The 16215-nt window shown below is 41.7% G+C and overlaps 1 protein-coding gene across 2 annotated transcripts; it reads right to left on the reverse strand.

Annotated features, from left to right (window-relative positions):
* Positions 1–5735: 5735 nt before the first annotated feature.
* Positions 5736–8909, reverse strand: LOC133905505 (rhodanese-like domain-containing protein 6). 2 transcript variants are annotated; one of them, XM_062347312.1, is made up of 9 exons: positions 8651–8909; positions 8357–8518; positions 8165–8270; positions 7864–8065; positions 7693–7774; positions 7509–7591; positions 7275–7407; positions 6989–7160; positions 5736–6626 (listed from the first exon to the last, which is right to left on the reverse strand). In XM_062347312.1, the coding sequence occupies exons 1-9, from the start codon at positions 8837–8839 to the stop codon at positions 5902–5904; spliced, it is 1854 nt and encodes a 617-aa protein (XP_062203296.1). In that variant the 5' UTR covers positions 8840–8909; the 3' UTR covers positions 5736–5901. The 2 variants fall into 2 exon arrangements, with proteins under 2 accessions (XP_062203296.1, XP_062203297.1); XM_062347313.1 differs by having other exon boundaries at positions 6471–6626; positions 6984–7160; positions 8651–8908.
* Between the last annotated feature and the right edge of the window lie 7306 nt (positions 8910–16215).

Raw genomic sequence — 16215 nt, forward strand, 5'->3', positions numbered from 1 at the left:
TCAATATTTATTTTGCATATTCTGCATTGCTTTACTATGTTCTTGTCGTATTCATTATGTTATGCAGTATAATATTTTTTGCTTTAAGTATGGAGCTCATCGACCCTGTGATCGATGCAATGCATTGGGCACACTTCGACGATACGGACATGTACCCGTGCTTACGCTTATGTACTCCAGACACCTTCTGGAGGCTTGACCAGCATTGGATCCTGAGGTAATAACTTTGTGCATTATATGTTTGCTCAGTAAATCACTTGATATTTTACTCACATTCTTTATTTTCCATAGGTTGAGGGCATCGGGTCTCCTTCCTTTGGCCTGTCTACTCAATCCAACTAGGGACCGGTCCCCTGATTTCCCCTTTACAGGGCATTGCTGACAGCACTGGTCGACCACTAGAGGCCAGAGACGCACACTTTTCACCTACCCATAGGTGAGATGACTGTCGCGCTACAGGATGTCTCCATGCTACTTGGATTGCATGTAGTAGGACTGTTGTGTTTGGACCGTACTTGCACATCGAATGGAGGGATAGACTCCTCGCTAGGTTCCACAGAGTCATCCCTGAGGGTCAGCAACCTGAGCAAGTGGCCTTCGACATGGCTCACAATCCATCAAAGGCCTGGGTCCACAGTTCTGGGCGGATCGTTTGACGCCAAAGTCAGAAGACTGGAGAGTGCGACGACACCTAGAGGCGTACCTTCTGTGGTTGTTCGGGTTGGTCCTCTTCACTAGTACGCGCGCAGACACCATCGACAGGCTGTTCGTCTTTTTCTCGTAGCAGATTGTGGATGGCCCCCTACATCAAGTCCCTCAGTATAGTTGGGGCTCCGCGGTCCTAGCGCAGATGTACTGGGCGTTGTGCGAGGCCTGCAGTAGGATGAGTAACTCTGGGTTGATCACACGTACGAGCGCTTTGACATAGGGTGCCCACACCTAAGCTCGTACGATGAGTCTTTCTAGTTCCCTGACGAGTTCAGCCTACACAACGTAGTGGATGGCCCTGTGATGGGTTCGCTCTAGTGCAAGCGTGACGTAAGTAATATAAGTTAACACATTTCTTTTAGTACTATTGTTTCATGATGTTTATATGCCAGACACTTCTCTTTTTCATTCAGCCGAGGTGGGCGACTGCGACGACACGCTCTTTGTACCCTCAGTTCATTCCTGCATTCGACCAGCTACAGACAGATAGGGTGCGCTAGACACCGTACGACCATGAGGTGGTCACGATGCGCACGCCTCTTGGCCTCTCTAACTTATGCATAGGGACCAGGCTCCCTAGCTTACATGGCAACGGCTAGTGTTCGACATCACGATCGAGCCCTACTACCCCGATAGAGTGTTCAGGCAGTTTGGGTATCACCAGCACTTTCTCCTGCCATGATGACCAACGGACATCACTCACTTTTAAGTATTTGTTGTTACAAGTTCTACACTATTCACATTTGAAGTTCTGTAATCGTAACTTCATCTTGTAGGATGATGCAGAAGGGTCAGGGCATCACATATGATGCAACTTGGAGGGGTAAGTTGCATGTGTGGGTGGACGAGTGGGTGGACGTGGCTTCACACGTCCATGTCCCTAGTGGGCTTATGATCCTAGGATGGAGGACGCGTACTTGTGCTAGTTCCACGAGGTGATACGAGTTAAGTGCTTCTCAGTGCCTCAGGAGCCACTACAGCATGAGCTGGAGGTCACCGACACGTTCGCAACGGAGCTGGTGGTGGCGTACCACGCAATGGTATGTGACGATGTTTCATTGTACTAACTTTCATTCTTATTATTAAATGTGTTCTCTTAGGCATTGCAGGTGGACACATGCAGGGACGTCGGCACAGAGCTACTAGACTTCATGGACCGCCGGGAGTCAGTCCCACCGCAGGTTGACCCAGTCGAGTTGATGGTCGATCTGCTTCAGCTGGCACGGCATTGCCTCGACGGGTTTTGACGTGCTTCATGCCAAAGGGTTCCAGACTTCATTGAGCCTACCACACAGACGAGGTCCTCGTTACGCGATCGGGCTATGCTGTCACACTTCCACATGGAACTAGCCTCGCCGTCTCGGCCACCACGGCTGTGGTACATGCCGACTTCTGGTTTCCGCTCGAGTGCTTCTGTTCTAGGTTTGTCACTACCAATAGTATCACTCAGGAATGTATCTTTCAAGTCAACTATATTGTGATGCACGACATTTGACATAGTTGTACCATGCAACAGTTCCACCCTCCTTCAATGCAGCTTCTGGCTCGTCGCACTCCGTGACGGATGACTGTTTGACAGAGCCGACTGATGAGGAGGGACCATCGTAGACAGTGGGGGCACCTCCAACAACACAGCCGTCACAAGCTAACCCTGCCACCCTGCTGAAGCTGCACGGTCTCAGCACCCTCCGTGTGACCCCTTTATGTTCTCCAGCGACCAGGTGCATCATAGAGCAGCTGATACACGGAGGGCGGTGGCCGTGCGCATTAAGCACGCCCGTGGCCATGGCGACGCCCCTTCACTGCGCCATTAGATAGTACTTGTATATGTTTATGTTATTTCTATTATGTGATTGGCATGTTATGTAGGATGCTTATGTCGGTACTATGTTATTAGCCATGGTTTTATTACCCGTGTTCTTGTTCCATCCTAAAACATACCATCAAGCAATCTTATCAGCTTTCGAATGTATCTGTGTGACGTCCTACTGCAACTTTTGAAATCAGAACCATGTGCATTACGAACCCTACTACTATTACGTGTGGAAACAAAATCCAACTTTACATGACCGAGTACAAAATCCAACATTAAAAATAACACGGTACATTGAAATAGTGCAAAAGGCTAAGGCACGGATGTTGAACGGCTGAAGATGAGGCTACATGAACTCAATGAAGAGTGGTGAGATAAGTACATCATTACATGCAGCAGCATGCAGTTTCTTCCACAATGCATGTGCGGCCTGCCTGTTGTGCCAGGGCCTGTGGCACATGGACTAGCACAAGGGTACGTGTGCAGCAAGCCCTACCCGCATGGATGCAACTTTCAAGAGATCTGCTGGGAATATCTGGATGAAAAGCCTCTATCTTTTCCACCAACCCAATATATATTTTCTTGCACCCGGCAGTCTGTCTTTCCATAAGGCATGATTCGTTTTGCGATGGATTACTACATGCTATTTTAACTTATTGTAGATTGTGTATGGTACGAGTCGATACATATTGCCTTATGTTTTGTAGCCATATACAGACAATGAATGCTTACAATGACACTTATATGTGATGTACTTCATTTTCATCAATGAAATGACCGGAATTTATCATTCTACCAATACATTTTTTCTAAGCTCAATTCTTTCATAGGATCCCCTACCTTATATGCAGAGGTAGTAATAACTCATTGCTGAACTTTTGCAGAATGAAATGACCACACCAAGCAACATCTTTCACAGAAAATCTCTATCAAGCATCAATGTCACAACTTTTCTAACTTTCACAGGGAATCCTATGCTCCAGCCCCATCCAAGTACTACTGCAACTCAGTCCATGCATCAGCCTCCAGCCACTATAAATAACCCCACCCTCATCTATAGATAGACCTCTCCTTCCTTAGCTCTCTCAACCACAATATCTTTCTTAGCTCCACCAAGCCCACCCAAAAAATATTGGGGCATTTTCGTCCCCTATGGGGGTCGTGCCGTCGACGTACTTATATGGCGACCTTTGTAGGCTTCGTGAGTCCCATGATATCTCCTACACTTATGGCCTATGTTTTTTCATGTGTGCCAACTAATAGTACGACAAGCCTCGATATAGACCGTATGAGTACCCACCAGTATAGTGACATAGATTACTCATACGGGCCTTTCTATACGATTTCATACACTCTCTTACTAATCTCTCATCTTGTTTTTTTTGTCCAATCTCCTTCACCTATCTGCGACTTCATGCAATGGCTCGATATAGAGCAAAATGAGTACCAGAAGCGATGGGTGGACATGGAGATGCAGTAGAGGAGGGAAGCTTACGAACGCCGCAAGTACGAGTGACATTAGGAGGAACTACGGATGAAGCAACAGGAAGAGGAGTGCATCAGGAATGCCACAAAGGAGCACACCGTGGCTCAAGCACATGAAGCAGAGATAGAAAGAAAGCGGGAGAGGGCCCGTCGCGCTAAGACGGAGGGTCCCGATGCCCTAAGAAAGGGAAATATTGTAGGTTCACTCAGTAGAGAGAATCTATTGTGACTCGACCTATTTTCATTCCCTAAGGTATGTTAGGTTTACCAGCGGCACACTATTAGGTTAGTCTTTAGACGTACCTAGATGCCAATAGTTATTGTCGTTATTTCTTTATGGTTATGGTCCATTCTTGCAGTGACGATAACCCATATGTCCCATATAATGTTTACCAGCGAATATAACTTTCATGCTGTGTACTATAATAATTGTGTTTTACAACTAATATTGTTCACAAATTTAAATTTTGTATCCTCCTAACGCTACTTCACTAAAAAAATTACTCACACAATTTTACATCAACTAAATAAAGAAATATCGATAAAATTACATTAAGTCAATATTAGGAAAAAATGAACAACTCTATGATGTTGTTTGGACAACTCTTTGAACAACAAACATTTTCAATCGTTCAACAACAGTGTGTATCATTGCCTCAACCTACGTGTAGCCTTTAGCTGCTATTTTCAAAAAAGTTTAACTTCTTTTATAGGATGCACATTGAGTTCTGCCTGTGCCTCATTAAATACATGATATTTTCCTAATTATTAATAAAAATCTTTCATTAAATACATGATATTCTCCTAATTATTAATAAAAATCAATGAAAAGAGATAGATATTGGTCTGTCGGCAAATGGAGAGCCGACAGGCCTGTCGGCAAACAGAATGCCAACAGGCCTGTCGGCTGTCCGCTACCATGACACCCTTATCAATGTCCACCTAGATGTCTGTCGGCACACGGAATACCGACAGACCTTTGGTCCGTATTCCATGCGCTGATAGGTCTCCGGACCCAGTGCCATATAGACTATCGGTATATGGAATATTGATAGATCTTTTATCAGTATTCTACGTACTGACATATACCTATTCTTACAATTTTTTAAATTTAACTATTATTTTTTAATTTTTTAATAAAATAATATTATTAAAAAAAATTGTCGCGCTGCCACGGCAGCAGCCTCCCTAAAGCTTGGCTAGAGTTCGCTTCTTCTCTCTAGAGTTCTCTCTATCTATCTTTCACCAATCTTAAAGCATATGCAGGAGGCCAGTTCATTCTGCCTGTTGCTCTTGCCATGCTTGCACCCAAGAAGACAGGGGAAGCTACAGTCCCTCATCGAGTGCACTGGAAACCAGGGAAAAAATTACGTCTTAGTTATTGATAATTCAATTTCGTCTCTTGTGTACTATATAATTTTAAATATACGTTAAAATGTGCTTAGAAACTTCAGAGCTCTAGCTTTGCCTTTGCAAGAAGATGGTGCAGATCTCTAGCTTGTATCACTAGATTGTGCGACCCTGATACGTCACCATATAGCCAGTTCGGTTCGAAAAATTGGAACGCGATTACGCAGGAGATTTGAATTTGAAAGAAATCAATCTACAAGAATTTGTTTTGATTCGCTGATAATAGGCGAGGCGATGTGCGGCTTGGATGATCCGAGTCACGAGTTTTGAAATTAAAAAAATTGTAATATCAGAAGATATGATTCAAGACATTCTGATGCCACACCAGTAAACCTCTCAAATCTCAAATTGTTTTGCGCAGTCAAATGAGAACAAAAATTACCAGCAAACAAGGCGAATGCCATCCAGAACCCACCTTGTACACCAAAAGAGATACAACAGATCAGGTTGCAGCTTACAACAGAATACAATCACTTGCAAACATTTCATTGGAAATTGGACAAAAAATCCTTTATTTGATCGATGTAGGGCGACCCAGTGGGGATTATGTGGCCCCTATCATGTTCAACAATGGAGCAGCAATCCTGCTCAAACAGGCCGGCAAGTTCAATGCTTGCCCTGTTTGCTATCTGCCTGTCATGGCCTTCGCCATTGCCAAAACAATGGAGGGAGGGGAGCTTGATTGGTTTGTTGTCAAAATCGCCCACAGGTGCTGGATATCCCGAGCAGAATACCCCAAACCTGAACTTCAGAGAGCCAGAGGTCTTCTGCAGCTGCCTGCAGAATAAGGCAGCCATTGCTGCACCCTGAGAGAAACCAAGAATTCCATCGAAGGTACCCATCTGAGAGAGTGCATTTTCAAGGTAGGCATATGATTCCTCAAAGCCTTCGGTTTGTTGCTGATACTGAAGAGGGTCAAATGGTGTATCTGCGACCTTCCAATCTTGCTCGGCATTACAGCTAGCATTTGGAGCAATGAGCCATGCAAATTTTTGTTTTGCTGTCACAGATGGAGGTGAGGATTTGTCAGAGCAGTTGCCCTGAATTGGTTGGTATACAAAGGAAAGCTCATGAGGAGCATCTATAAAAACAAGCTCAGCAATATGCTTCAGCTTCTTGGCAAGTGCCGATGTTCTCCCTTTAAAATTAGATGCGTTTTGACGAAAACCATGCAAGCAGAGGATCCTCAACTTTTTCAGCTGCTCACTACCTGCGAACATTCCCCACGTTAGAGAAATATCAAACTTAAGAAAAACAAGTTGCAAATTGTATGCTTGGTAGTTCAGACCGAAACGAACTATATAACACAAATAACTCACTAAAGAAAATGCATGTGGACTAGAACCACATGCAACTAAGTTGGTATTATTTCAGAATTGATGGGCATGTTGCAAGGTTAATATTGACCTTGTGGCTACCGAATCCAATATGCATTTATTTGTCTTTTCAAACCCAATGCATTAGTTCTGTACTTCTATCTACGGCATAAGACTGGTAGCATGTGCATAACTAATGAGATCATAAATAATCTAAAGTCAAGAGAGTGCAATGGAAAAGTGATACAGACCTTACCATTACTCCTGGGAAATTTGGAGGTCACACAGTGATTGTTTATGGATGAATTTTCAAAGCCAGAAGATTCAGATAGCCCTATATGTATTAAGCAGTCTTGACTTGGTGATATTTGGCAGGATTCTTTTCCATTCTTTTGGCATAGCTCGCATACATATTCCTTAGAGGATTCCTGGAGAACAAAAATGAGAAGTTTGAAGCAGTTATAAAAAAAAAAGCATAATGTTAAGGTGACAATCAGCAATAACTTCTTCAACAGGCATTATAAAATATTGCAATGAGCGACCTGACATGTAGGGCACACTAAGACCAACATTCTGCAATGGTTGCAACGACACCGGGAAGAATAGTCATCATACGAAGAACAACATATCAAACAAGTTCCAAGTATGTTTTCTTTCAGGCTTCCTACAGAGATTCTGTAAAATGGCATTGTAATACGTTATCAGTAAGGAAACTGAGGAACTGCTAAAGGAAACAGTTTGTGCTTTGAGCAGACTGTAGTAGGTTAGCTACCAACCTATGGTCAAATACAAAATTCTTTCCTTCAAAATAGCCACCATCTGGGAACTGCTCCAGATATCGCTGAATGCCACCATAAAGCTACCATAAACACAATAATAAACAGATATGAACAATGCAAATTACTCAAACATGGTTAAGAAGTCAAGTCAAATACCAATCAATCAAAGGGTGCATATTACCTGAAAAACATTTTCGAAGCCTTCACCTTTTGAGCGAATATAAGCTGACGCCATCTCACAGCGTATACCTCCTGTGCAGTACCTGTAAATACCAATAAGATAATTATGTTAATTGCTTGCCAAATGCATGTGTCTAATTCAAGGTTAATTCATAGATCCAGCCAAACATACATCATAATTGACTTCCCCCGGAGCTTCTCGGTATGCTCATCAATCCACAATGGCAGGTCACTGTATTGCCTGATTTCTGGATCTAACGTCTCCACATTTGGTACATTGAACTTGCCGATCCGTGTCTCGTACACATTCCTTGCATCCAAGACAACCACTTCATTCTTGTCCGCAGGTGCGTCGGCATCCAAACTAGTTCCCGCTAAAAGGATATCCCAACTTCGCAATTATGATTCATTCATAAGCCGAGATTTGGCAACCCATACAAACATGGACAGACTTCAGTTGACAATCAACTCACCGATGCTTTGTAGCACCGAGTGGAACTCCATGGCCGACAAGTGTATCCCAGCACTTGAAATCCCAGGGGGTGCCAACGTCGGGTTGGAACACAGAGTAACCAGCTCCTGCCAGTGCAGTAACAATTTAAAACCTAGTGTAATGGATGACTACTTCAATGTTGAGATCGTTTTGCTGAAGAGAAGACAAGAACCTTCACGACCCGGACGGAGAGCGAGGTGAAGCCACACTCCCTCGCGACCCTCTCGTCGACGGGGTCATCGCAGGACGCCAGCTTGAAGTCCGTGCCCTCGAACAAGGTGTTGGAGTTCATCTCCGCGACGTGCTTCTCCAGCGCCGTCATGCGCCCCCCAAGCTACCAACACCAAACGCAAGGCCGGCGAGGTCGCCATCAATGCACTCAAGAACACTAAGGTCGATCTTTCCCCTCTCAAAGGCGCCGCCTTCGATGGCAAGAAGAGAGAGAGAGATGGGGGGATGTTCTCACCGTGGCATTGACGCCATCGGGGCCGACGCGGACGCGGCCGACGAGCGCGAGGCCGCGGCAGTGCGCCTCGTAGAACGCGGCGAGCGCGGCGGTGTCGGGCACCTCGGCGTATTTGTAGTAGAGCAACACGCCGTAGCGATCGCCGTCTCCGACTCCACCTCCTCGCTGCCGCCGCGGCGTCGCGTCCATCGGAAAAACCCTAGAGGCGGCGGTGGCGGCGGCGGAAGGAGGACGAATCGAAGACGACGAGGTGGTGGGGCCTTCACCTAGTCGTAACACGCTATGGGCCGGGCCAGCATGCAAATGAGATCAGCCATTAAAGCCCACACTTAAGTAAAGCCCAAATGATAGGCCATTTAGTTAAGGCTAAGAATTCAGCTCACTTATGTTAAAGCCCAAAACTCAGCCTATGGAAAAAGACCACTGTCTGATCTCAAAGTGTAACTAGCTAAGTACATGTGTATTATAATAAAAATATAAATATTAGATACGGTAATATTAAATATAAATTCAAAGTATAGATATATGTATACGTCATGAGAGTACTGCCAAATGAATACGTAGTTGTTGTAGTTTGATTTCAGATAGAATCAGAAAAAAGAGAGAAGATTATCTACTAATTTTCCTCCTTTTTTATTTATTTTATTAGTAAAATGAGTCACATATATGTCACACCCTAAAAACCCTAACCTAGTCATCAAGCACACATATACATTATGACATCATATTTCATGCTTTTGGTTTTTGTCTTAAGTGTTAAAAAAACATTTTGGAAATATTACGTCATAAATCAATGCGGGTCCCACCATACACTTATGAGTGATAAGTATTTAGAAATAGTTTTAAAAGCCCCAAAATTATTTAAAAAGGAAAAGGAAAAGGAAAAGAATTGGTAGAAATGAGAAAAAGAAATAGAACTTTATGCACATGGGCCCAGTCCGTGGTATGACCGGGCTCACCCATAGTCTGATCGCCATGACTCAGATATGCCCACATAAAGCCTCCATCGATCAACCCCCCCCCCCCCTCTCTCTCATTTCCTTCTTTCACCCAAAACTGAGAGAAAGGAGAGCTCCACCTCAACCACCACGATGATCGGAGATCAACGGAAGAAGACTTCCCTGAGCTTCACCAAGCTTCCTTGAGGTCCTCCCTATTGTATTCCTCGCCAGAGAAGCTTTCCCCATTGTCTTCTTCCACCTAAGTCCAAACACCAATCCGAAGCTCGGTCTTCGAATCGAAGCCTCCCTATAGTCGACCAACCTTCTAGGAAGCTTACCCACACCAAGGTGAGACTTCCCCAACCATTTTCCCATCATCCCTAAACTCTCATCGATCCCCATTAGATTTAGACACGAACTCCACCCTAGGCACCCTAGCCATAGGCATCAGTCATGAGGTCTTCAAGTTTGGCCCTGTGCATGTCGCCCAAACCACCAAAAATGAACTATCATAACCTTGTAGAGTGTTTTGGTACCACTCTTGTTGGAAGGCATCACCGGAGCCTTCACTGGCAACCTTGTAGAGGTACAGCCAGCCATGCCTAGTGGTCTGACTGCCACATGGGCTGGTCTGACCGTCGGGTTGTGACTTGTTTGCTTAGACTCAAGTCAGACTCCATAACTGTGACTTTGTCGATCTGACCGCCACCTGGACAGGTCTCACCACCATAGCTACTCAGTAGTGATCTTTCTCTGTTCGACCCCCACGGTCTGACCGCCACTTAGTCTGGTGAAAGGACAACGATGTCGCCTAAAGAGGTGAATAGGCGTTTTTACAAAAATTCATCCTATTTTACCATTGGCCTAAACTTATAGCGAAAAATAAACTAACGGATTTTTCATAAGTGAAAGTCCTAAATATGCTAAGATCAACTAGTGCATAATTACCCTAAATAAGTGTGGAGGTTACAATCTTAGTGTGACAAAGATTATTCAAAACTAGCAAAAGATATGTAAGAAAGCGCTAGTTGAAAAACCTAAAAATACTATTCACCGGATACTCTGGGTTCAGAGCTAATTGTACAGAATCCGAAGTATATGAATTAAATCCATAACTTCCGGGTTCAGCAGAGAAAGAACTTGAAACTGAAATTTTGTCTAAAGAGTTCTACCTCAAACCAAATGAAATCGTGTGTTCAAGTGATGATTCCAAGTAAAATCACGGAGTACCTACAATCAATTTTACACGAACAAGTAGATCAAACAATATATATGAATATTGAGCAAGAACACAACAAGAAGGAACCAAGAGAGGAGACATAAGATTTATTTTTCGAAGTTCAAACACCTCCTCTAGATGTTCCTACATCTCTTTTAAGGGGCTCAATCATACTTGAGCCGGGTCTCTAAGGTTGGTCACACTTGAATTTAGCTTCCATTCTTGATTTCTTTTCTTGCAGAGACGATATTAAAGCCTTCATAAACTTCCACGGTATACCACAACCTTGAGTGCTCGTTGGTGATGCCTAGCTGCCTAGGAGCTCTAAGCTCCAAGAGTAACAAATGCTTCACGAACTTCTCGCCGATGAACTCAAGTGCTCAAGAATAAAGTTTAGCTCACCTACACTCAATCTTTCAACCCAACTCATTTTTCTTCTCAAATCACACAATAGATCGGAGTGGGAGGAAGTTCTTTTAGCTCAAAAGATGTTCTTTTTTGTGCTATTAAAGCAGCAATAAAGGATGGGAGAGAGAGGGTATATATACCCAACCCTCAAAAACTAGCTGTTACACCAGCACTTGTATTTGCAAGCTCGAGGGTTGGATGTTTGGAAAGTCACCGAGATAGGATGAGACCTCGCATCACCAACAAGGAGAGGCAATTAGATGCATTGGCCAAGAGTATATTTTTATCATCTATATGTGTTGATGTATTTAACCGTATTTATTCTCTCACCAATGCACATGATATTTGGACTAGTCTCATTGAAATATATGAAGGCACAAAGGATGTACGTAATGAGAAATATCATGTGTTTGTTACTAAACTCAATAGCATCAAGCAATTACCCTATGAAAATGCTAATGAAATATACTCATATTTAAATATTCTTGTCAATGAGATCAATGGGTTAGGTTTGACGCCAATTGAAGATGATCAAGTGGTAAGAAAAATACTTCAAACTCTTCTTTCAAAATACAAGTTGATACTCTTCATCATCTACGACAGTAATGACATCAAGAAGAAAACTCCAAGTCAAATGCTCAGTAAGATCACCGTTCATGAGATAACAATGAACATGAAGGTAGAAGCTTCTTCCTCATCCGACACTAAGAACCTTACTCTCACAAGCAAGCAAGCTAAATACCAACACATGAAGGTAAGGATGAGGAGACAAAAGTAAGAGTCAAGCTTAAGCGAAGATGATAGTGATAAAGATGAAGAGAGTGATGAAGAGGATGATCAAAAAACATAAAGTGATGAAAAAATTGATCCTAAGATGACCAAACTCTTCTCAAAGTTAGAGAAGAACATGAAGATGATTAATACCAAGGTTGATCATTCTATCTCCATTGATGACTTGGTCAACACAATTGATCATATTAAGAAGGAGAAGAAAACCAAGATCAAGAAGAGGGAGACAAAGGGGAGAGCCAAGGCACTTGCTAGAATAGAAAAATGGGTGAGTGATGATGAAGATTCAAGCTCAAATAATGAGAGCGTCACCATCCATTCCTCCAAGAGAAACTTTTTCTCAAGATCGTCATTGTGTAAGTCATCACACAAGTGCCTCGTGGCCAAAGGTATAGATAGTAATGTAAATGGTGACGAATCCAATGAGGATTCTCCCTCCTATGATGAACTCCTTCATTTGATCAATGAGCAACAAAGGGTCCTTAATAAATAATCTAAAGAGCTTAATAAATTCAATATACTTAATGACATTTATGCTACATTTGTTTCTAATTATGAACAATTATTGTGCAAATTTAATTTGCTAAACAAGGAGCATGAAGAGCTTAAAGCTAAATTTGAGTTTATTGAATCTCAAACTAAGGTCCCTTTGAAGCAATCTACCTCTCTATTTAATTTCAAATCTAAGATAGATGCTTCTACTTCTTATAATGATTTAATTGCTTTATCTAACTCACCCTTTTGAAATAAGATTTGTGTTAAGAATGTTGTTGTATAATCATCTAACAACCTCATTACACAAAAGAATGATAAGTATAAGCAAGAAGTGAAGAAGCTTAAGAAGAATTTGGCGAGTTTAAAGGGCAAATGACATGTCCAACCTCATCAAGATGTTAGGTTGCTTGTGTTTATCTCTAACCCATGAGCGGTTATTAGTTGTATTACATAGCATTATTAGTTGTAGGTTCTTTACATAGCATTAGTTTTTATAATTGGTATCTTTCATTAGTCATGATCCAAACTATAGGATAAATTTTTATTGTTATCAATAACAAGTGCATATATCTCACAAGTATTCAACACTTATATGCACACTTTTAGGGGGAGTATATCGTATAGGTTGTGATTTTGAGACTAACACGTGTTGCAAGTTATATCTCTTATAGTCTCATGGAGCAATCAATATATCACCAAAGGTATGCAACGCTTAAATACCTCGATTGGTATCATTGTCAAATCTTTTCTTCATTTAAGCTACCTCCATACATAATATAGCTTAAACTTCCTATCTTAACATATTTTCTAGTTGTTCATATGTTTGTTTCTCATCATATGTATGCACACATATAGAGAGAGTTTAGACTATATTATATGAGTTTCAAAAATTATGATCCATATACTTTCATATCCTACAATTGGTATCGTTCATTTGTAGTATTATCCATACAATTGATATCCTTTTGTTAGATCATGATTTATGAAGTTAGTTCTCATGTGCTCTAATATTTTTTTTCTTTGAGTTCAATATGTGCTTATAGCCCTTTTTGGAGATTGTTGATAAATAGAGAGAATTTTGATGACCAAAGCAAGATACAAGTTTGCAAGACGAACAGTGTGAAGGAGATTGTAGCAACTAGCAAGACATCTAGGAATGCCGAAGTTGACAAAGGAGGAGGAGAAAAGATATTAGACACCTAGATTGACAAAAGAGAAGCTTTTGCATAGACTGTTTAAGGGAGATAGTGGTAATAGAGAAAGGGAGAGCTATAACAAAGGGGGACTGATTTATAAGAACATTTATCCAAATAATGTAGTAAGACTTTGTGCTCGCTTTTGATCTTTATATTTGGTATCATTTATTATTTACCACTTGCTTTAATTGTGTTATCATTAATCACCGAAAAGGGAAAGATTGTAGCGAAAATACCCTATTAGGCCATGATTGTGATTTTAGTGATTAATGACAACATAGTCAATGGGACTAACATGTTTATCAAGAATATACGTTAGTAGGTCTCACGGATGCAATACATGAAGAAACCACCACAGTCGGGACAAAGTTGGGCTAAATTGGAGAAATCCTAGGAAGATTTACCTCACCGGATGGTCCGGTGCTCTGGGTGTTGAAGTCACCGGAGCATATTTGACAAAGGGGAGAAAGGCCTAAAGACCTCACCGAAAGGTCCGGTGATCAGAGAAGATACATACCGGAATATTTTGTCTAAAGAAGGTTGCAGCTATTGAAGTTGAAGATCAAAGCATCGGATGGTCCGCTGATCAATGTATTGCACACACTGGACAATGAACAATGCAAAGAAGCAGAACGAAGTTTAATGTATCGGATGGTCCAGTGATAAAGGTTGTGCACACCGGAGCATTATTTCCAGAAAGGGTTGCATTGGCTCGGTTGGCTGAAGTGAACTCACTGGATAGTCTGGTGATGAAGTGATGTGCACTGGATGCTTTCACCAGAGTAATTTACACAGAGAAGAAGGAAAGACTTAGATGACTCATGATAACTCACCGGATAGTCCGATGATGGAGATAAAGTATACACATGAATGTCTGGTGTTCACAGAGGTTTAAGTAGGGTTCTAATGACTAGTTTGTGAGAGTGTACTCACCGGATGATCCGGTGTTAGTACTAGTGTTCTCACCGGATCATCCGGTGTTAACAACGTTTCTGAGCTGTTGTATTAATGACCAGTGCACGGATTTGAGGCTATAAGTACCCCTCCACTTAGTCATTTGAAGATGTGGCATGCTGCTGGAGTCCAGAGAAGTCTATGTACACCTGAAAAGAATTTCAAGGCACCAAAGTGCTTAATGTGATTATCTAAGGCGATTAAGCACAATATTAGTAAGTTATTAGTGTTTATAGGCCTAGAGAGTGTTACTAGGTGATTGCTGTCTAGAGAGTGGATTAAGAAGTGATCCAACCTTGTACCAAGTGGTATGTTGACAAGCTTATTGACTCTCCGATTTGGTGTGGAGCAACGGCAAGGCGATTGTGCGGGGATACGAAGATCCTTGCCTTGGTGGTTCAAGCTCCGAAGTGATCACGGTGGCAAGAAATCAGAAGAGAGGCTAGTGGTGAGACCTTACCTTGGTGGCTTGGTGGCTCATCCGGTGGAGGTCTTGTCTTTGTGACTTGATGGCTCAAGAGCCATGATTGGATGTCGACCAGGAGCGTATCCTTGGCAGAGCTCCAACGTGTACTAGAAGTGGCATTCATGCTATTGATACCATGGGAAAAAATTCTTGTGCCGAGTTTGTTCTATCTACCTTATTTACGTTTGTACATTTACATTCTTGCAATTTACCTTCTTAGATAGGTTGCAAGCGCTTTGATTGGTAGAGTAGACACACTAGATAAATCTATAGCACATATAGATAGAAATTGATATTGGTTTATCTTGTGTAGTTTTTGGAGTCGAAATAGTTCTAAGTGTCCTAATTTACACCCCCTCTTAGAACATCACCGATCACTTCAAGGAAAAATAGTAGATTTATCCTTAGATAAAATGTTACAATTAGGATATGATTTTTCTAAATCCACTAGAGACATAGCATCTAATTTATCAAGCAAATAAATATGCTTAACTTTAAGATCCTCGTAAATATTAGATAAAGAACTATGGAATTTTTAAATTTTTTCATATTTCACATTTAAAGCCTTAAGCTATTGAATTTTCTCAATGAAGAATTCCTCTTGCCTCTCGAGGTTTTCCTCATGTCCTTCTATTATACACATGGGTTTGATTACTTTAGACATATCCTTTTTGCTCAAATGATCAAATCTGAGCTCATCACTATCACTAGCACTAGAACTAGCATTAGCATTATTAACCTCATTTACTACTTTCTTTTTACCTTTTGCCATGAAGCACAATAGAGAATCAGTGTGAGGGGATGAGCACCTTGGAGAGGTGGATGCTTCACTTTCAAGTTAAGGACAATCCATGCTATAATGTCCATATTGATGACATGTATAGCACGTTCTTTTTTATCTTCTCTTAGATGGATTCTTCTTGATTTTTTTGAAGACTTTCCACCTAAGTTTTGTCTCAAGTAAGCTTCTATTTCCTTCAAAATATTGGTCTCACAAATACTAATAGAAATAGATTCATTATAATGAGTACAATTAACTATATTATCATAATAACTAGGCAAAGTTACACTAGATGATATGTAAGAGTTAACAACAC

The sequence above is a fragment of the Phragmites australis genome, chromosome 22 (genome assembly GCF_958298935.1).
Source record: "Phragmites australis chromosome 22, lpPhrAust1.1, whole genome shotgun sequence".
Taxonomy (NCBI): domain Eukaryota; kingdom Viridiplantae; phylum Streptophyta; class Magnoliopsida; order Poales; family Poaceae; genus Phragmites; species Phragmites australis.